Source organism: Oryzias melastigma, linkage group LG16, assembly GCF_002922805.2.
Source record: "Oryzias melastigma strain HK-1 linkage group LG16, ASM292280v2, whole genome shotgun sequence".
In the NCBI taxonomy this organism is placed as follows: domain Eukaryota; kingdom Metazoa; phylum Chordata; class Actinopteri; order Beloniformes; family Adrianichthyidae; genus Oryzias; species Oryzias melastigma.
The window spans coordinates 24,004,905-24,027,248 of NC_050527.1; the positions used below are offsets into that span (position 1 = coordinate 24,004,905).

Genomic DNA, 22,344 nt, shown 5'->3' on the forward strand with positions numbered 1-22,344 from the left:
AAATAAAAAATAATAATAATAATACTTTGGAATGTAAAAGCGCAGAGGCCCAGAGATCAGACGTCTTACCCCATTATATTTCTGAAATCACTGTTTATTATGCAACCAACTACAAAGCTCCTCATACTTATTATCGATTCTATATAACCGAGCACATATATGAGAAATATGATTCCAGCAGCTAACATGATATTCAGTCCCCCCCATCATCACTGGGAGTCCTTGAACCTGGTTGCAAACATGATATTTATATGTCGCAATATAGTTTTACAGATTGTTGTTTGTTTGTTTAATAAAAACTTTTGATGTTGGAAACACTTAAAAGCGTCCTCAAAATCATGATAAGAGAGAATGGGTGCTTTCAGAGAGTGAACGGCGTTTTTCCCCTCAGGCTGCATCTTCGAGGGTCGCCTGTATAAAGAGAAGGAGGAGTTCAGTCCGGAGGGGAAGCCCTGCATCAAGTGCACATGCACTGTAAGTACTCTCAACACTCCAGCCTTTGAGAAGGGACTTTCTCCTGCAAATGAGTTGGTTTTGGAATCTCCTGGGAGTCACAAACGTTTGGTTAGAACAACATTCTCCTCTTCAGCTTCCCTCTCTGTGTCCCCCTGTCATTCCTTCCCCCTAAAACCAACAAACCCTCCTGGTATATCCATAAACACTTTAAGGCATTAATGTGTTGCCACATAGTTAAGATACTGTGTACATTTTGTAGAAAAAACTCAGACAGAGGAATGATTTAAAGAACCAGCTCAGGGGTTCAGTTTCTGTTTATTAGACATAAATCTTTTTCAAATATTTTTGAGCATGAAGTAAATTTGTCAAACGCCGACTACAGAGAAGTTTTTCAAAAAACACGCCGCGTAATGGTAAAAAATTTAATCAGGAAATGTTTTTAAACAAGCTGCGATAAAGACTCAAGGCAGTCAGACATCCGTAAACACAAATCTACAGAAGTCTTGAAGAATTTTATCCTCCAAAATAAAATATGTTCATGTATTAAAGAGAAAGATGAATACATTTGGTGGTGAACAGATCCATTTATGCCTGACCTCTGGAGTTCCACAGGGATCTGTTCTTAGACCTCTAGTTTTCAGCTATTTTTATTTATTAAGAAGATTGTCTTTTAACTTCTGAAAAAAAACAAGGTTGTATTTTAGAGAAGTTTTTTATCAACTTATTTATCAAAAATGTAGTCATAAGGATATTAAAAATAAAAATATTAAAAACATTAGAAAAGATGCCACAAAGTCATATTAAGACTACTGGAAACGAACAAATAAAAAAAATGATATGATTGAGATTTTAGGTTTAAAGAAAATTTGATCCTAATTGCATGTTATTAGACAAAAAGTAGCTTTTGATTATGAGCAATGATGCTGAGTTACCATATTGTTCAATGCAAAATTTGTGCCATATTTAACATGCTCTCTGTGCGTTTAAAGTTGACATATTTAACTTTTTAAATCTGTATATTTATTTTTCAAGTAAAAAAAAAACAGAATGCAATAATTAAATCAATTCCACTTATTTTATTACACTTAAAATATGCTGAAATATCAGGACTGGTGATTCTTTCTCAGAAATTACATTTAAAACAGGTTTCAAAATTAACCAAGAAAACTTTATAAAAAGCTTCTACAGCTCTAAAAGAATATAAATACTTATTAAACATCCAATTTAAAGTCAAATGATGAAACAGTGAACACATGAGTCCAGTTATGGACCAATTCAGTCAAGGAATAATTCTCAAATAAAGTATTTAACAGACTAATATAGGATTCATGATTCTATGGAATTATGAAATGAAAGTCAGTGAAGCTCTTAAAATGTTTAAGGTGAAATAATTGTTAAAGAATTCTACATTAGGCTTAGTGTAAATTAACTGATGTTTCATATAAATAAACTAGTAAACTCAGTGAGGCATTTATGAGAACTTCTATAATGTTTAATAACATTTTTTTTCCTTGCACTATTTGTCTGGAAAGTTGATGATGAAAATGTACGGACTGATCTTTTAGGTCTTCTTTTACCCCTTTAATGTCATTGTTCAAAGTGTAGTGAACACGAGTTATTCTGTATTGTTCAGGGAGGGCGGACTCTCTGCATGAAGGAGGTGTGTCCTGTGCTCTCCTGCCCCGCCCACCTGAGCCACACCCCTGCTGGACAGTGCTGCCCCACATGCATCGGTAAAGAGCAGCAATTGGAAATGAATGCAAAATAACCCAGAGTTTGAAAGGCAGAATCCATTTTTAAATTAGTCTGTTTTTCACTTTTAAACTTTAGTCTTTTTCTGCTCTGTTTGTTCTTTTTTTAAAACCTAAAATGATGCACAGTTTTAATCTTAACTTCTTTTATAAATGTTCTCCATTATGAAAAAAATGCTAAAATAAACATGATTTTTATTGGAGTGGGTCTTTAAAGACTTTTTACAAGCTGGTATTTTCAAAGTTTTAACATAAAATTGACCAGATTTCACCAAAAGATGATACCAAGTAGTTTCAGTGAGTAAGAAAAGGAAACCTTGCTTCTTTAATGAGCTTGCATGGTCAACAAAAGCTCACTGTTGGCACAACACACTGATAAGATTATACTGAAATCCACAGTAAGAATTTGGAGGAAAGTGTGCTAAAACACAGCTTCAGGATAGAAAGAAATGTTTTAATACATGTACATTCATAAAAGTAAACTATGAATACAACTAATCTAGATTTTTGATCAGTTTGTGTAGTCAAGTCAATGAATTTTCAGCTCATGTAGAGATCAAGACCAATGCTTTTTCTGTCGTGTTTCTGAGTTGTGAATGCTCCTCCCTCAGGTCAGAGGAAGGTGTTTGATCTCTCTTTAGGAAGCTGTCTGTTCCACAGTGAGGTCTATGAGAACAGCACCTCATTCGTTCATGACAACTGCACCACCTGCACCTGCAAGGTATCCATCCGACTGTGATGTTAAGCATTCCTCTCTTGATGAAGACATTTTCCTTCATGACAATTTATCTCATTTCTGATTTGAAATTTTCATGCTCCATCTCAGGATTCAACGGTAGTGTGCAAAAAGTCCTGCTCCCGACCAGGGAGTTGCCAGGGCAACCAGTGCTGTGACCCGTGTGTGTCCTACGTGAAGGTGGAGGAAGTGAAGTACTGCAGAGTTCGCAACAAGATCTACAGGGTAAGGAGGGACGATCTAATCAAACGTAGAATCAAAAGAAAAAATGAAGGAATTTAATCATGAATGAAGGGAGGTTGGATGAAATGTTGGATGATGGACAGTAAAGAATGAAGCAGTTCATTGGATAAACTATATAGAGATTGAGATGAAGTAAAAAGAAGAAAGAATAAAGAAAAGAAGGCAGATGTTGGGTAAAGTGTTGTGATGGCGTTTGATCTCTGTAGGAAGGAGACATGTGGTCATCGGTGAACTGCACCCTCTGTGCTTGTGTCAAAGGCAGTATTGAGTGTCGGCCAAAAAAGTGTGTCCCGATCACCAGCTGCCCCCCGGTGAGTGAACCCACCTGACTTTACACGCACTTAAATATTCCTTCTGCTCCTTTCTGCGCCATTGTTTTCTTCATACACTTGTTTTTTCCCCTTGTTTGAGCCATAATTCAAAGTAATCTTTTTGTTCTTTAATTTTTTAATAGTTGACCTTTTCTATTGCTAATCCATCCAAACATTACAGTTCTTTCTGTATTAACAGTCTCTAAACATGTTAGTTGGCATTTGGTTAATCTCACCTTCATCTTCAAGTGACAATTTTATTTTAAATCTTGGTTACATCTAGAAGCTACTTCCATGTTGTATTGCATTACCAATTACTTGTTACTGGTACCCAAAAGTAGTTTCACAATTTGACAGTGTTACATGACTCTTATTTTATGACATCTGCAGAAGTTTAGCATGATTCAAAATGCAAAATGTCCCATTGCACTACAAAAAACAAAAAATATCACAAAGTATTTTGGTCTAGTTTCTAGTTTACATATCTTTTTATGCTTGATATAAGAAGAAAACTAACTAACCAGCAAATTTCCAACTATATATGTGACTTTTTTAAAGAAATAAATCAATTGGTCTTGAAAATATCCGTTTTAGGCTAATATTTCTAATGAAACAAGTGTTTTTTTTATTTTACTTTAAGTAATATTTTGAAGTAGACGTTTTATTAGTAAATGCTCTTGTTTCAGGAAACACATTTTTTTCTTTTAAGAAAACTGAAAGGATTTAACTCAATCATAATACAGTACAAACACATTTAAAAAGAGCAGGACACAAATTTGAAAGTAAACAAAGATTTACTTGTAAATTTTAAGACAATTTTATCTGAAATAACCAGAATATTATACCAAAATATGCTAACTTCAAGACTGAATTTTGTCTTTAAAGGGCAGGACGTTATAACTTACTTTAAGACAACAAAAACAAATGTTGACAGATTTTCTTCACTTATAAAGAAGAGAAAACAGCTTCTAGATTTTTTATTTACTCGTTTTGTGAAGGACTTCTTCTCCAGAGTATATTGCGTTTAGACAAGTGGTGATGTGGTGTAAGAATGACATATACAACTTTAATTCATTTATTTATTTTTGGTAAGGATTATCAGTTGATGCCTCATGGCTTCACTGCTTTAAAGGTATTACATTGTTGTCAGTTATAGCACCATCATGTACTCAGTCAGCTAACCTATAATTTATTAAAAATGTCTTTTATATTGCTGCAACAGAAAATAATGTTCTTTTGCAAAAATATGCACCTTAAAGTTAAGTGAAACAATTTTTGCACAATTGGCAGATTTAGTTTTTTTAAATGAGCAAAAAAATCTTCCATTGATGGAAAAAATTGTCTTACCAAGAATCCTTGATATTTTCCTGCAAGACAAAACATTTTTTTCCCATTTTTTTCCATCCATTTTTGCTGCATATAAAACATTGCTTTTTGTCATGTGTTACTTTCAACAACACAACAAATTAGGTGCTGCTCATCACCAGGTACTTTCAAAAGTCCTAAAAACTGAATCAAGATAAAAGTGAATATGGAGTTTTGCACATTTAAAAACGGGTTAGTAAATTATGTTTAATATTTTTAGATACAAGCGACCCAAAACAAAGTGATAAAACTGTGTTGCCGTGACATCTTTAGTTCCTATTATCCTCACAAAAGATTTACCTCTTTCTTCCAAATATGATCCCTTTAATGGAGCATCTATCATTTTTTTGTAAAGTTAATGTCTAGTTTAGCTAGGTTTTACACCAAAAAGCTTTTAGTCTTTACAACTTTCTCCTAAAATTAAAGTCACTAAAGCTGCTTTTCCAAATAATTTAATATTTTACAGAGTCAATTCAAACACATTAGAGGCCTTTTATTCCAGCTGGAGCTAGGTGTGAGCTGTAAAACTGTAAATGTAAGAAAAGCGGTTCGTGCTGCGTTCACCTGTCACCGAGGTCGCCCTGAAGTCATCTGTCTGCTGGGGTGGTGGGGGGTTGATGGAGTAGATTCCCAGCATTCCATCTGACAGTGGCGGTCAGGCAGTCGAAGCCGTAGGCGATGTTAGCCCAAGTTCACACACTTCCAGTGGACACAAGAAGCCCTCACCTGTTGTTGTGGTCGGAGCAGATGACTGCAGCGATGTTGGTGTCCTGCAGGGAATTTTGTTTCTTGTTACCAGAAATTCCGTGTCATGAGGTTAAGTAGAAAATCTCCTCTTGTTTGCTGCATCCTCTTCATTTTATTTTATTTGTGATTATGTGATGAAGAGACTCAGAAAATCCCATCTAAGTAATGTCTGAAAATAAGGTGGCAATAAATTATGTCACAATTAGGATTCTTTTTCCTTCACACTTGTTGTAGAATATGCACATGAATAGGTTTTTATATTACTTTTATCATGATTGATGCAATCCAAGAAAATAAAAAGATAAATTAAGAATATTTTGTCTGCAAGAGGAGGAGACCCACTCTGATGAAAATTGTGTTTTTAACATGTGGCGTGTTTTGATGATGGGAGACCTTTATTAAGAAAATTACGCTCAAAATTGCATTTGTAATTATTTCTTTATTTAAATTATTTTGAATCAGGAGCAAAAAAAAACCCCAATACTGTTTGAAAAAGAGCTTATTTGTGATGTAAATACGCCAGGTGGGCCACAAGCTAGGTACTCCGAGCTCTCAGAAGGGGGACGGGAAAAGGGGCGGCGTTACTCCTTGTCATCAGTCCTACCCACAACAGAGGCAAATTTCTTCTGAATTTTTGCCGCTCTGTAGAAACTATGTCCTAGAAAACAACACAGGATTTAGGCTAAAAATGGCATCATCACTAAAAAACCACTTCATTTCAAAACTAACACAAACAATACGCCATCAATATTCTTAAACAAATGGCAAAATTGTAAGCTATAATGTGCCACACCATGTTTGAGAAAAAAATAATATTCGTATAAGTGGTGGATGTGTGATGATTTGCATTTGTTATCAACTACAGGACTTGGTCACTATGATCAAATGTGAGCTCATGTGTTTTTTATAGTTTAATGTACTTCCCTTAACCGCTGTCTCCTGGAAGAACTTGTGTAATAAAAAAAAATGTAAATTCAAAATTTTTCAGAATTGTAGAAATGTCACCAAATATTGTTACAAACGAACATAAGAAAAACCATTAACCAACTTGTGTCTCCATGTACAAACACAACTTAGCAAAACCCAAATGGATCAAATACGCACAAGTACAACATAAATGGATCCTGATGGTGAACAGATCTCGGACAAGATTTATGTTATGCCCCAAGTTTCCTACATGCAAAATGGGGCGTAACAGTGAGATTCTGTTATCTTGTAAATCCAGACTTTATGATAACACCAAGAGTTCTATTTAATGTGAAATAGTTCTGTCTGTGGATTAAAAATACAGTTTGGAGACATTTTCTGTTAGTTGAATCTTTAAGATAATGAAACTTTAATTTTAAATCAACATGCTTTGATGTGGCTGATCCTGGTTGGCTGCATAAATGCATAAATCTACAGATGACTCATAGAAATGCCCCCCCAGTAGTGTTATGATATCAAAGGTTGAAATGTGACACGTTTCTGCTGCCAGTGAACAGGAACACTAAACACCCAATGTACGATTTTAATCTGTGACATGAGGGAAAAATCTTTCTTTACAGTGAAGCTGGTTTCCTCTGCTTAAAACGACACCCAAACACACACTCACACACACACACAGTAATCTTATATTAATAGGTAACTGCAAACTGTCCAGTTTACAGCGTGGAAACTTGCACACCTGTCTGTAGTTTGCATGTCTGGCTCATCTCGGTCACCAGGGTCACCATAGACCACAGCCTCACCCCTTCCAAACACACACTCCCCCATCCCGCGGTCAGCGGCGGGGCGGCAGAGTGGATGGGTCCCCGTTCGGAGACAGCGTGTCTCCCAACAGCCTTTTGTCTGTGCTGCGTCTGAGTGACAGCAAAGAAGAGGTTCCCTATATTTAGGCCCCTGAAAACCAATCTGTGTGACTGTGTGCGATTGTGTGAGTGTGTGTGTGAGAGAGAGAGACAGAGAAAGAGGCAGCCCTCTTCAAAGACTGAAAGTGCCCTTTGTGCAGAGGTTAGAACTCTGGAGTGTATATTGAGTGTAGAGAAAAGTCTGTATGATGTGATGACAGATGGGCCGTGTGTGGAGGGCTTTTGTGTGTGCATGTCTGGACCTTTGATCCAATCAGTGACCTTGTCAGAACCAAATGCTTTGGTACCAGTTTCAGAGTCTTTAAATGACCCAACTGTGGATTTGAACCCACAGTTTTTTACCACTGTGCCACTGAAGTTCAAGTTCCTCAAAGTGCAGTTTCTAGGCTCCTGGTTGAGGTCTAAGATGAACTAGTAGCAGTTGGGATCTGGGTTAGGTCGTGTGAGAGGGAATCCTAATAAGGAAAGTGGGACAGTGTGTGTGCAATAATGAAGGGCTTCCCAGAGGCAACAAAACTCTGAAAGAGGCCTCTGATCCTCACTTTGATGGAGGCTGAAACATACTGGACACACATGTGCATGCACATGCACGCTGAGGCTCCTGTTTCAAAGTTCAGAGGCTGAACATGGAGGATCTGTATCTGCTACTGTCCTGGCATGACTGGCAACTTGTGGTTTTCTCAAAATTAGTGACCCATTTACTTCTGAAATGTGCACTAAAAACACCTAATCACTTTGAAAAGTAAATTAAATTCTGAGAACCACTGTAGTCTCTTTTCTGTTGCTATTTTTTTGTAAAAATAAACAGAAATGCTTAAGGTTTATGAAGGAAGTTCTGACTTAAAATATATATATCTATATATTATATATACTATATTAAATATTTGATTTTTTTTGTTTCCACAATTTTCTTTCTGCTTTTATCAACAAAATGAACACATCTAAGCTACATTTTAAAATGAATATATCCAGACTTCTTTATTGTCCTTCAGCTGTTTCTTTTAACAGATCACTTCCCTCCATCTTAACCTTTTCTTCTTTTCTTCTATCAAATCTTTGACTACAACCATGAACCTCCTCTATTAAGTTAGCTCCAACCTCTGCATCCAACATCTTCAATGTTCTTCCTCTCCAAGCTACTTCCATCTGATGGATTCATTCTCGATCCCATCCTTCCTGGTTATTCCCCTCCAGCTCTGCCTCCTGTCTCTTTCTCAGTTTCTAATGTCTAAGTCAACAACATGGCTGCTCTCACCACACCCTGAGCTTACACTACATCCGGTCCCGCTTTGGTACGAACCTAACTTGAAAAGTGTGAGAGCCACTCAGCTGTATTCAATCCAGCGTCTCCAGCGCTCCATATCCATTTTGTTGGCTTCAAATTTTTGCTGGACGCCAGAGCCGAACCGGAGCATGTTTTTGTGAAGTTGGGCCTACTAACGAGGTAAATCGGAAGTCATGCTACCGAGTGTAAAGTGCATCCAGTAAATTTTTCAAAATAAAGCATATTTTTCCACTGTACTCACTGTTTTCACCGTGTTGTGAACATTACCTCATTGTAACAACCAATCTCGGTCTCTCCTACTTGCTATTCAATACTTGTAACACAGTCGAATTTGTACATTTAAGCCTATGTAAGACAAAAGTATTAATAAAAGTTCTGTGCTTACCAATTGGATGAAGACGAGTCACGCAGAAAAAGAAGCGTTGTGAATATAATTAAAAATCATGGCAGAATGAGGCTTTGTTTACTAGTGCTTTCTCTATAAATGGCGGGTTATCGCATCAACATACATGAGTTTGGAGTCTTGCAACTGCAGCAGAACCACAGCCATCAGTAACAATGTGAGTTATCCAAGAGAGTCTTGACACAGAGAAAAAATATGGCGTTCGAACATCACCCACATCTAAAACTTTCCTCCAACCATTCTAACCTGTTTGCACATCTTCACCTGTTTTGCACCCTCTCCACACTCTGGATTGTTGTCCTTAAGCACTTGAGGTCCTCCACCGTCTTCACTGCTCTGTGTGACCTCACCATTCCACTTGACTTCTTGTCGTTTAGACACAGTGGTGTGGTTGACCTTCACTCCTGTGTTTTCCAGAACAAAACTTTCTCGACGGTCCTCCACCTGATCTTAGATCACAATGTCATCTGCAAACGTCATGATCCACAGACTTCATTTCTCTCTCTTTGCCTTCTATCACCACAAAAGTCTTCATTGTCTTCGAGTCTCCTATAATGTTGCCTTTCTGTCTGTCTTTTTCACAGAACAAGATTCTGAACAGAACCGGCTGCTGTCCAGTTTGCACTGAAAGTGAGTCACTGTCAGGATGCTCATCTTTTCCTAAAAAGCTTTTTAATTTGAAGCTTCAGAGGTACTAAAACATCTTAAAAGAACAACCACGCAAATGTTTTTTGTAGAGACACATATGAATGTCGGATGTATTCATAATTTGTTTGTTTTAATTTATACTTTTAAACCATTTTCTGCAAACACTCAAAATATGATCCATGAAAAGTTATAAATAAACGTCTTAGTTCACTTGTTTGTAGATTTAGTCTTTTATTTCATATGAAACTGTAGCCGAAATCTTTCAAAGTGGTTAATTTCAATTCTCCAAAATCTTTAATCTTTTGTTCTTAAAAGTTCAGTATGAGTTGCTAATGCAGCGGTGGTTCCTTTCACTGAGGGATGTTGCTCAGGTTTTAAAAATATGTTTTCTAACATTGAATCCTGCTTTGTCGTGCCTTCTGTGACAAACTTATTTTCCATGAGTCAGTTTTAACACTTTTTCCTTCTGTTGCAGAACCAGGTGTGTGCACAGTTTTTGGGGATCCTCACTACAACACCTTTGATGGCCGGACCTTTAACTTTCAAGGAACCTGTCAGTATGTTTTGACCCAAGACTGCGGTGGCAGCCCCTCTGGGGTAGGAAGCAACCCAGACTCCAACTTTATGGTAGGATGACATCCACATTTTATTTTAAAAAGTGTTTCTGATTCTTTGTTCATATTTTTCTGCTTAACTTGTAAATTATTAATTATGAATTATTTTTTATTTGGTGCTAAAGGGAAGCTTTAGAGCCTTCACTTTATTTTTAGAAATCAGAACAAAGTTCAAAATAACTAAAGCACAATTACAACAATAAAACACAATTCCAAAAAAAGAATTAAAAGAGGATGTTTTGGAAAGCAAAAGTACATTTCAGAATCAAGCTGGAATTTTAAAAAATGGAAAAAAAAAAAAAGAACTGGAGAAAGTAGGAACTGTGGGACATTACTGATTGGATGATGATGTTTTTTCACCTTTTCAACAGGAAGTTAATTGGCATGGCGATATCTTCTGACAGAAGATGTTTCTTTAAACTTCTGGCCACAGCCACTGCAAAAGCTCAGTAATAGCTTAATCAAACATTTTACCACAGTTCACCAAAACATCGCTCTTCTCTCCCTCTTCTTCAAAACTCAAACGTCATCTGTGACATCCCATATTAACTATGTTTTCCAGTTTTTTTTTCTTTTTCATTTTTCAGGATTGTATTTTATGTATTTATTTGGGTATTCATTTAGTTCTTTGTTTGTTTAGCTTTATGGAATTTTGTTTTTATTTCTAAAATGTCTTTTTTTTTTTTATAGTCGTAATCTGTAAAATGTTTTTGCTTTGGGTGATTTGTTCATGTGATTTGCACTTCCTGGCCACCGTAGAAAACCTTAAAACTTCTTTAAAAAAGTTTATTGTATAACTTTAATTATATTTGTTGTCTTGATGCTTCCTATATGGATTTAAAAACTTGACAAAATTGTAAATTTAAAAATGTACTATACTAGAGTTAAAAGTAAGAATCTGCATAAGTAGCACATACAATGATGTACAAACGGAAATCCTTTCATTTCTGAGTGTATAACCAAAAGTGTAGATGTTAATCTTGAACTGTAAATTTATTTTAATTTTATGTTTTTTGTGTGTGTCTGTGTCAATGTTTCTTGGCCACGTCTCTAAAAAGTACATTTTATTTCAAGAGACTTCCCGGTAAAATAAACTTTAGATAAAAAATTAAAAGAGTTTGTGTTTCCTGGTACACTTTTCCAGGTGAAGGTTGACAATGCTTACCTATTAACCTTTATTAAGAGGATTTTCTCATCTAATAAAAATACATTTTCCTTCAACCAAAAATACTTTTTTTCAAGTTCTAGGGGTGATCACCTGAGTTTAACAGAAGGTCTTTTACATAACTCTTTAAATTCTGTCCTTTTATTGCAGGTGCTGGTGAAGAATTATGCTCGGCGGACTCGCTCTTTCTCTTGGACGCAGTCTGTTGAGGTGCGGCTGGGTTCTGTGACCCTCAGTCTGCATCAGCACCTGACAGTCCGCAGGAACGGCACCCGCATCGCCCTGCCGTACCATGGTCCTGGCGTGCACATCGACCTGGACGGATATTTGCTGAAACTCACCTCCATTGCAGGTCTGCACACCTTTCTTACCTTATTATGTATCTGTGAGTGTTAAGAAAGAGGTTGTCCTCCATGCATCCTGTTTTTGTGTTAAAATGTCATTGTGTTGTGGCTTAGCTCTTTTTCTCAAACCTCCACCCGCAGGTCTGGAGATCACGTGGGACGGGGACAGTTTTGTGGAAGTCGTAGCTGCTCCTCACCTTCGAGGACGCCTGTGCGGCCTCTGTGGCAACTACAACGGTCAGAAACGAGACGACACCATGGGGGGCGACGGCCAGTTAAAGTTCGACGTAGACGAATTTGCTGAGTCGTGGCGAGTGGAGGGAAATGAAGTTTGCTCCCAGAATCAGCCCCGCAGGCCCACTTCCTTTTTGTGTCCTGGAAGCCCTAAAGTTAAGTTTCGGGCTCATCGCGAGTGCCAGAAGATCAAGTCTTGGGATTTCCAGAAGTGTCACAGTGTGGTGGACTTTGCTCCTTTTTACAGGTGAGTTGAAAACACAGCTTTGTTTTTCGCCAAAGTGACATCACTTAATGTAAAGGGACATATCCAGAGAATTTAACTTTAAAACTAGGTAGCTACTTTAAAACAGGAAGTACAGACTGTGAATTTCTTTTCTTCTTACTTGAATCTGGATCTCACCTACAGCATGTCCAACATGTTCCATCTGCAGGTCATGTATTACAGACATGTGTGAGTGTCCCATCCATAAAAACTGCTACTGTGAGTCCTTCATCGCCTACAGTCGGGCCTGTGAGAGGGAAGGAGTGGCGGTCCACTGGAAACCGGACAACGTTTGTGTCGGTTAGTAACCCATTGATGAGCCAAGATTATTCAAGGATTCCCTCCAATTATCCTTTGATTTATTTTCAAAGCATTCTAAGCATTTAATTATGATTATGACGTTTTTAGCCAAAAATCTATTTTCAAGGCGTCATTCATTAGATATTTCCCTCTGAGTTGTGGTCCGGACCGCTGGTGTGGAACAACCCCACCCCCTTTCCCATCATCCATCTGTTCACATTCTTTAGCATAAAGTAACTTTTCAACCACTAACACGATCAACATATATCCAGCAACATATATATTCTGAAGGAGAAAAGCGGTGCGAGCTGCTTTTTTCCTTCAGAATCTGCTGGAATTATGTTGATCTTAATAACAATTGAAAAGTTACAGTTAATGAAAGAACATAAACACTGGAGCTCTGGTGTTAAAGGGTTAAGACTTAACGTAGTACCACTGTAAATGTGCTCTGTGCTTTAACAGTTTAAACAATTATTGTGTTTTTAATCTTTTTTTTTTAACAAAACAGCAAATAAAACAGCACCCTCCTGCCAGATATTTCCAGATTGACACATTTTCTATAATCATCTATGTGTATAGGTTTCTCAACTTCCACACAGTAGTTTTAGTTTACCGTAAGTACAACTGTAAGCACAAATACTTTCCATTGATATCAAGCACTTTATTGCTAGGTAGGATATATTATTGAGTGAGCCCCAATAATGATCAGTTTGTCAAGACTGTTCATGATTGGGTTAAAGAGATGTGCAGTTTGTTTCGATCAGAAATCTAAAACGTATTGAATCCTTTCAGACTTTTGAGTCTTAATCACTTTATTTAACTGTTTATTTTTCTGATGATAGAGGAAATATATAAAGTAAAATTAAGCTCAAAATTGTATTTCTGATTAACCACAACTAAGAAGCAAATCTCTAAAGAACTACTGCTCTCTACAGAAACTATGTCTTAGAAAACAACACGTTTTTGACCACTGGTAACGCTTTTACAACAGATCAAAAGATAATTGGAGTGGCTCTTTAAAACTTTTTTGGTATTGATTATGAAAAACATTTATAAAAAGTCTTCTTTTACATCCTCAAAACATCCCCATACTCTTATTTCAACACTGTGAGAGAGAAACTGCATTTTGATGATTTTTTTATGTTTCAACACAATTTTAACAATATAACATCCTTAAATCAAATGATGAATTTCTGAGACAAACTGAGAGTCTTACATCTTTTGCCCAAGTCTGGCAGGAATTTTCCAATCACTCGTTGACATTTATCAATTGGTTTTGTCTCAGTTTCCATTTTATTGGTGCAGCAGTTAAAGACCCTACTACAATGAAAATAGTATTTTTGTGTTAAAAACATTTTCTTATAGCGTTTTCTCATATAATATGACCTATACAAACAAATTTATGATTAAAACATAGTTTCCAAGTATTTCTTAATTCAAATCGTGTTGGATTAGAAAACCAGATGCTAGAAAAGGCTCAGACTAATGACGCACTTACTAAAATGGGCGTCTGAAAGTTTCTCTTTTCCAACGCTCATGTGCTTGTCCAAGTTGGTCTCTGCCTTAAAACGGTACCGGTGGATCGATCCAATATTGTTCGTCGCTATTTTTACTCAGCTAAAGCTAGTTTAAGGCTATAGCTCACACGTAAGCGAGCAAATAGAGCCCTCAGCGATGGGAAGGGGGCGGGTCTCCCTGTGTTAACCATAGACAGTACATACAGAGAACTCTTTGGAGGAAGTTGTAAATTGTTGGTTTACCTCCTTCTTTTTTTTTCCACCTTCCTTCCCCTAACAGCCACCCAGTGTAAGCACGACGCCGTGTATGACACCTGCGGTCCCGGTTGCACTAAAACCTGTGATAACTGGAACGAGATCGGACCGTGCCAGAAGCCCTGCGTGGCCGGCTGCCACTGCCCCGCCAACCTAGTGCTCTTCCATGGACGCTGCATTAAACCCACATCCTGTCCTGGACGGTGACCTTTGTGATCCCGGGGAGAAGGGGGGCAAGAAGTAGGCATCATGATGACTTTGAGACGTCGGGTGCTCCAAAATCCAGAACTTTACTAGAGATGTTTTTCAATGTTGGAGATGCTGCGTGACAACAGACTGAAGGCTGATGGTTGCCACACACTGCAGTCTTTTTTCCTCATGTGATGCCCAACACAAGAGGAGATTATTATATCTCAGATGGACCATAAAGGCGAGGCGTTTAGCATATCTGAGCAAACGTTGGGCTAAAGGACTCCTCCCAGAGCCAACATGGTGTCTGATCTTCTGCTGCACTGATGTGGGACTCTTTGTGCAGCAGGATTCAATATGGAACCATCATTTCATACTGTAAGCTAAGCAGATTTATATGAAAAAAACAAGACAGCTGTTATTTTATTATTGCCATAATATTATTATTGATATGTGTTGTTGACTTTAATTTATATATCAGACAATTGACATGTTGTAGCAAGAGCCAGATCCATGAATATAATTGCTTTATAAAAGTTTTAAAGGGAAACAAAAGCTATTTATGTATTTGTTGTGTACTTTAGTGTTACTGTTTGAAGAGAAAAATGCTCAAATGTGACTCAGCTGTTGCACCACCGCAGGGAAAAAGTACTGTATTGTATTATGCCTCGTGTACAGGGCGTTGTGGAGAAAACAAACTGAAGGTATTCATGTAAACATATGTTTCACTTGATAAGAATTATTTAAAAACCAGCAATATAATCTTTTTCAAGGTTTACTCATGACTGCCATCTTTATTTTATTGAAATGATGTGGAAAAACCTGTTAGAAAAACAAACTAAATAAATGTGAATTTATACGTTTATGATTATAAATAACAGTAAAACAAATCTATGGAATGACAGGAGTGCCACAAATATGGAAAAAAAAGTACTAAAATTTAAATACTAGACAGAAAAAAATAATTACTACACTTAAATGTGGAAAAATAAAATAAAAGCAGAAATTTTTGCACACTTACCTTTTTTTCTTACGTTTTTTTGTTGACTTTTTGTTCGTGAAAAAGGATTTGTCAGTTTTCACATCACGTTTGCGAAAAAATATTATTCCAATAAAGAAACGAAGTTAAAATTCAGCGTTCGCTAGCTGTATTGTGGTTCACCTTTTGCAGTTTCACTGATTTTTTTAGTGTATCTTTGCACCTTTTATTTTTATTTTTCCTGCGTCCTCATTGGCTGTGTAGACCTTGTCGATCATTATCCATCTCCAAATTTACATCTATCTTAGAACTGCTATAAATCTTTGTTTTCATTCTATATTATGGGATTTATTGTTCTACAAAGGTTTGAACTTTTGAGAGTTTAAACGAGAGAAAAGCTTATAAAATGAGTAGTGAAGGGCTTTACAATCCTAAAACATCTGTAACTCTATATTTTTCACCTATCAGGGATAATTTATAGAACACCAGCCCCGCGATAAACGAGGAAACATTCTTTTGCAAAAAGAAACTTGTTTGGGGAAAAAAACAATATATTATTTCCTAGATTTTTGTTTTTTACAACTGAAATTTCTTGTTTTTTTAGCCTATTTTGGCTAAATATGTAAAATTTCCGAGTGTGTGGCACTTTGATCATTTGAGCTTCTTGTACATTTATTGCGAAAAAGAAAAAACAATGTACTAAAAGAAAACTGTAATTTTCTTGAATGAAAAATTGCACAAAGCAAAAAAACAAAACACAATTATCAGTAGGAAAATGTTGAATTAATCTGTGGAATTAAATTTTTTGCTAAATTGCACACAAATGCTTTAAAATTATACATTTAAGGCAAAAACTGAAGCGGTTCATGAGACTCCAGAACACAGCAAAAGTCTAATTTTCCAGCAGTTACTTCTCACCTTTCAACCAAAGCATGAGCAACAGAAAATAGGAGAAAGCATCTTCCTCTCCCAGTCACCTTTTAGAAATCATTGCTGCTAAAAAATGAGCTGCAATACATTGTTTATTTATGTTGTATCTTCCAGGATTCATGTCAGATTACAGTGTTTTGGTAACTGAGACGTCCAAAAATATGTTTCTAAACGTGGATCGTGAAAGAGAATTCTTTATCACATGATATACAGAAGGGCAAGAGCAAAGAATCATTCTGGACAACATTTCTGCAACAGTTATTTATTTATAGATTTGTTCTTTTATTTACTAGTATTTAACAAGATCTGTAAGTATGCATTTTTCCACCAGCTTTCTTTTTCCACGTTTCTTTCATGTCTTTTCAGTAAAACAATTCAGAAATAACATTTGAACCTCATGCCATGCACGCGGAACCTTTCCCTGTTTACATGTTAGGTATATAGACTACTGTATTAGGCTACAGTTTCTTCCACGAGAAAAGAATATTTTCCATTAATGTGCGTCTGAAAATGAGCACAGCTACAAAGAAATGACTACAAACACACCTCACTTACAGGCAAACACTCAGAACAGGAACTTGCAGAAGAAAACAACATTTTTTACAGTTTTTTTTTCTGAAACACAAGTAAGAAAGGTGTGGAAAACTTCATTTTTCGGACAAAATAAAAAGCAATAATAAAATGTGGGGTAAGTATGTTCTGATGAGGGTGTACAACATATACTACAAAAACTTTCCACCACATCCCAGCAATTATTTTTGTTCTTTTTAATATTTTGCATGGTTGAGGATAAAACAAAATAATTTTCAAGTGGTTAAAATTCTGAATTAAACTTGACTTTTTCTGCGATTTCAGTTTTGTTGCAAAACCAAACAACATTGAAAAATGTCATCACATAAAATCACAGCGTTGTTTACACTCAAAGTCACACAATGACACGCCGACACAACACGACTCACCTGTCATGACACAAACTTCAAGTCTTTGGCATGTTTTTTTTTTTCTTTTTGAAGATGAAACATTCACTCTTGTTTGTCTTTTGAATTAAATGCTGTAAGGCTTTGAGAGGTACACAGTTATGGAGACTTTTGGGTTGAAAATAAAATATCTTTCAAAAAATACTGCATTTGAAACACAAAAACATCCATAATTCTATATTTCAGATCCAGTTTAGACAGTTTACTTTCTTCTAACACTCATTGGTTGTTTTTTTATTTATTTATTTTTTTTTATCTTGACCGAGCACCAAGAAAATGTTTAGATCAATTATTGTTGAGACACCGAAAGTGTTTCTACTATGCAGGACGTGGAATAAAATCAGCTTTTTGTTAGAAGTGCTAAACCACAGTGAAAACCAGAGTCACTATACTTTCAGTAAAACTGCTATAAAGTTGAAAATACATCTGCGTTTTTTCCTTTCTTTGAGTTTTTTCTGACACTTTGAGGTAAAATAAAAGTAAAATCTGTAAAATAATGCATCTATTTATGATTAACCTGGAATTTGATTGGTTTGCTACTAAAGAAAATAACAGTTTATTGCATTTATTGGGAGCGATATTTTTAAGGGTTTAACCTATAAAAGCTTTTTACCAAATTTAATCAGATAATTACTTTGAGTAAAAGTAATGCAGAGCACATAGTAAAAACACATTTATTGTGTCTGAAATATTGAGTGTAGTTTAGAAAAAACCTGAAGTGTTTAAATTCTTCCTAGAGAACACAAATCTCTGCATTTTTTACTAAATCTGTCAGTTGTATTTATTCAGTTTAATGCATATCAGCGCTGAAAACCATTTCAAAATAAAAGTTGGTACAGTTTTAATTGCTTCTACAAACAAGTTTAAAAATTTACTTAATTTTCTTTTGGGACAGAACTTTATTTTAGAGGAAAACTATTTTGTTATGTTTTAAATGAATATCAGTATTTGAAATGTTCTCCAAATGAATTTAAAAATACATTTCCTATTTCCCTTTTATTTTGCCTATTTTTGAGGAGGAATTTCTAAGCAATTATATTATTATTTTCCTTTCTTTTGTGCCATTGCTATTAGAAGCAAGCAGGGAGTCATTAATCCTGTTTTCTTTACCAGATTTTTTTATTTCTTAACTTTTGTCCTAATCTGTATTGAATATGGTGCAGGCTGAAATGCAGAAGTAGTTGCAAAGTTTCGAAGTTCAAAAGAAAAATGTTGCTTTTTGTTCAGATAAAAGAGAAAAAGATAAATCCTTACAAACAGATTTGCACAACAATTTCTAAAATGTCTCTGAATAATACCTCTGTTGCTTTCCTCACCAAACAAATCCATCAAAAATAGACAAAACCGGTAAATAAAACTAGCTTCCTTCAGTAACGAAAATATGTATGAGCACTAATATATAATATCTTCTAAGCCTTTCAGGTAAAACTAGAATATCTCTTCTATACAATATAATGATGTACTAAAATATAATAAAATAAAATAAAAAAACACAGTTAAAAGCACGATTAAAAATAAATGAGGTCAATTATCACAGCAAGGGGGCAAGAGAACCAGGAAGAGAAGAGGCGGGGCAAGAGGAGTGTGGAGGGGCGGACCCAAAGAGTTCAGTCATCGTCACTGTCGCTGCCCGATTCACTCAGCTGAAGGTCATTTCCTGTGAAGGTAAAAATCAAACAACAAATAGTTTATGAAACTTTACTTGAAGGTTACTGATAAAATAACAGCTCAAAACATGAACAGGTTTAAAGAAGATGTAAATGTCATGTGAGAATAAGTTCTCCTGCAGCTCAGAGGACAGAAGCTTGCATGAATTCTGAATCTTAATAGCAAAGTTAAACCCTGAAGGACTCACGGAGTGTGTTCATGAGCTGATTGTTGCCCTGCTGGCGGTCCATCCCTCCGTTGGCCGTGGGGTTGCGGCTGGGGGAGTTCTGGCTGAGCGGCCGTGGGGCATCGCCCTCTCCGTCGCTGCTGCTGCTGTCATCGCCGCTCCCCGAGGAACTGGCGGAGTCCGAGGAGCTGCTGCTGCTGCTCATCTGCTCAATCATCTCCACCTCTGCTCGCAGCTCTGTCCACAGCAACAAGTCCTTGTTTCATATTTCAAGGTCTCTTCATTTCTTTTGTTTGTACTTCAATTTGTCTAAATATTTTAGATTTTTGTGATTTTTCTTCAGAAATTGTCTTTGTAAAACACCAATACTTCCTGGTGGCAGAACCTTCTCACCTCTCTTGATGTCGTCCAGCTGAGGCTCTGGAGAGGGGTTGTCCTTCGATGGGGAAGGGGAAGGGGAAGTTTTGATCCCGGTTCCGGGCTTGGTTGGGGCTCGGAACTGAGAGCTGGGCTGGCTGGAACGAACCGACTGCTGCTCAATTCGAGCCTGGATCTTACTGCTGCCCTCCGCTCTGTTAGCACACATGCACACATGCAAACATTAACTGACAGCTCGACTCAAGATCTTAAAGACGACACACATCTACTCCCTAAGACTTTGGAAATCCAGGACACAGACATCTCACCTTGTTTTCTTAACTTGGATGCTGCTGCTAAGCTTCTCCAGAACAAATTCGCCTGTGTCGTGATTAATGATGAGCACGCAGTCCTTCTGATATGGCCGCTTGTTTCCTTTAAATACTGTCATTGGAGGAGTGGAGCCCTGAAAGAAAAAGTTTTTATTTAATTTAAGCTTGGAAAAGGAACATTTTAGAAGGTCATCTCAATATCATAAAGAAACTACATAATCTTGTTGGAGATCAGTGAAGATAAACAGATTTTTTTAGTCACAATGATCTTTTAAAAACTTCTATGATACATTCAGAACATAATTTTGATAGCTTAGGTTTTTCTTTTGACTGCATTGTGGCTCATCAAAGCAGCCGTGAGACATTTTTGTTACCTAAAATATGAGTCAGATTAAGCCGAAAATAATGTGCATAAATCTCTGACCAGATTGAAACAAAGAAAAAAACCCTTACTGGAATATGAGGTAGCGTTATTGTAACTTCATCTCCTTTCCCGACCTGTAGCTTCCCTTCACAGCTGGTGTCAATAGATGCTGGTTTGAAGTCATCTGGTAAAGAAATGTAATGAGTCAGATTTATGTTCTCCATGATTGCTTATTTGTTATAAACTCCAAGAACTGACATATATAAAAGTATTGTTACATTTAAATAACTCTGCACCGAGGAAAAAAACTACCAAAAAAGCAATTACAGAAATTTGATATGAGCCTTGGATGAAAAAATCTTGTGAGTTTGTACTTCCTGGCTGTATTTGTAATAATATCAACTATAATAAATCAGATAAAAGGGAAATTTAATACAGATTAATTTATAAGATTTTACCAAAGAAATGTAATAATGGCTGTTTTACAATACTATAAATCAGTTGAATTCAATTTTGAATTTAACATGACCACTTTCTCTGGAGAATGCCCCAAGGTGACTTTTGCTGAGATCTAAAAATGAACTAATGTGCAAATGGAATACTGTGACGCAGTGGAGTCGGTGTTTAAAATAGGACCTGACATGCGTCATAAAACACTTTTATTACAACAGTTCTGTAATACAGATGGGTTATCTGCCAAATCCTGAACAAAGTCTAGTTTGACCCACTAGTTCAAAATTCAACACAGGATTTAATACAAAGAAAATAAATGTAGTTTCAATCGTAAAATTTCTATTGTATTTTTTATTTTAATTTTCACATAACTGGATGAAAACTGAGTAAATAAAAGTAGGAATTTGTTTTTAAAGGTAATCAGAAAAGCTTTTTTCTGAAAATAAAATACAATTCTAAGCCTACACAGCCACAAAAAGACCCCCTTGAAAATGAGATGGTGCATCTCAAGGGGCATTCCATTAATAAACAAATATTAAATATAAAGCTTGTGGTATCATTCAGAAATCCTTTACTATATTATATAACATCTACTTCAGTGACATAACACAAATTAGACCACAAAACAAAGAAGAAACACAATGAAAATGGAAAAATATAAAGTTTGTCCCTGCATTAAGATGTTTCATTCAGCACTTATGCATCAGCAATTCAGATTTTGTTTATCACTGCTGAGTTGATCTGCATTTTATTTTGAAGGGGACTTAAAATTCCCACTCTATATGGAGATGGTGGGTTAAAAATGAGTCACACTTACATTTTCATGATCTTTACAGTAGAGTCTGATAGAAAAAAATATAAAACGACATTCTTTTGCAAAATTACGGGTCAACCTTTAGACCAATTATTATTATTATTATTTTTAGACACAATAGTTGCCGTAAAATTAGCAACATGTTTGTAGTTTATTGCATAAAGTAAACAATATTTATTTTTAAAAATTGCTTAAATGTATTGAATGGACTCTATGACAGAGCTTTGGATGACCAGTCCTACTCCAGAGTTCGCTAAGCACTCGGAGGTTTAGTAAACACATCGCGATCTCACGCTCACTCACATCGGATGGTGTGAAAGGAAGATTTTGGCCTCTTCTCAAAGCTTTCTCCGAGCTTCAAAACATGCTCCTCTTTATCCAACAGCGGGTTCGTACTACCGTTCATGGTTCCGCTTGTCAAAAAAGTCTAACATTTAAGTAAAAACAGCAATAATAAGTGAGCTAACTGTTGCAACTCAGAAGAAACTGGATTATCGAACTGGAAGATAAAAGCTAGCTTCAGAAGCTAACAGTTAGCAAAACATCACTGACGTCACTGTGCTCTTCTGATTTTGGTTCGACTATCACAAATCGGAAGCAAAAACTGTAATAAAAACTGTTAACTA

General features: G+C 36.2%; 2 protein-coding genes across 4 annotated transcripts in view; one reads left to right on the plus strand and one right to left on the minus strand.

The window, feature by feature from the left end:
• Nucleotides 1–15,640, plus strand: part of bmper (BMP binding endothelial regulator) — a 46,186-nt gene extending 30,546 nt beyond the window's left edge. For all 3 annotated transcript variants that reach the window (XM_024258584.2, XM_024258583.2, XM_036216021.1), the window contains 11 exons: nt 392–474; nt 2,090–2,189; nt 2,819–2,928; nt 3,034–3,168; nt 3,393–3,497; nt 9,732–9,777; nt 10,271–10,422; nt 11,725–11,926; nt 12,060–12,399; nt 12,587–12,717; nt 14,515–15,640. In XM_024258584.2, coding sequence (XP_024114352.1) covers nt 392–474; nt 2,090–2,189; nt 2,819–2,928; nt 3,034–3,168; nt 3,393–3,497; nt 9,732–9,777; nt 10,271–10,422; nt 11,725–11,926; nt 12,060–12,399; nt 12,587–12,717; nt 14,515–14,696 — 1,586 coding nt within the window. In that variant the 3' untranslated portion in view covers nt 14,697–15,640. The remainder of the gene's footprint in view (nt 1–391; nt 475–2,089; nt 2,190–2,818; nt 2,929–3,033; nt 3,169–3,392; nt 3,498–9,731; nt 9,778–10,270; nt 10,423–11,724; nt 11,927–12,059; nt 12,400–12,586; nt 12,718–14,514) is intronic.
• Nucleotides 15,641–16,833: 1,193 nt separating this feature from the next.
• eaf1 (ELL associated factor 1) lies at nt 16,834–22,265 on the minus strand. The gene is made up of 6 exons (XM_024258570.2): nt 22,022–22,265; nt 20,541–20,635; nt 20,085–20,221; nt 19,792–19,970; nt 19,420–19,635; nt 16,834–19,221 (listed from the first exon to the last, which is right to left on the minus strand). The coding sequence occupies exons 1-6, from the start codon at nt 22,122–22,124 to the stop codon at nt 19,172–19,174; spliced, it is 780 nt and encodes a 259-aa protein (XP_024114338.1). The 5' UTR covers nt 22,125–22,265; the 3' UTR covers nt 16,834–19,171.
• Nucleotides 22,266–22,344: the final 79 nt, after the last annotated feature.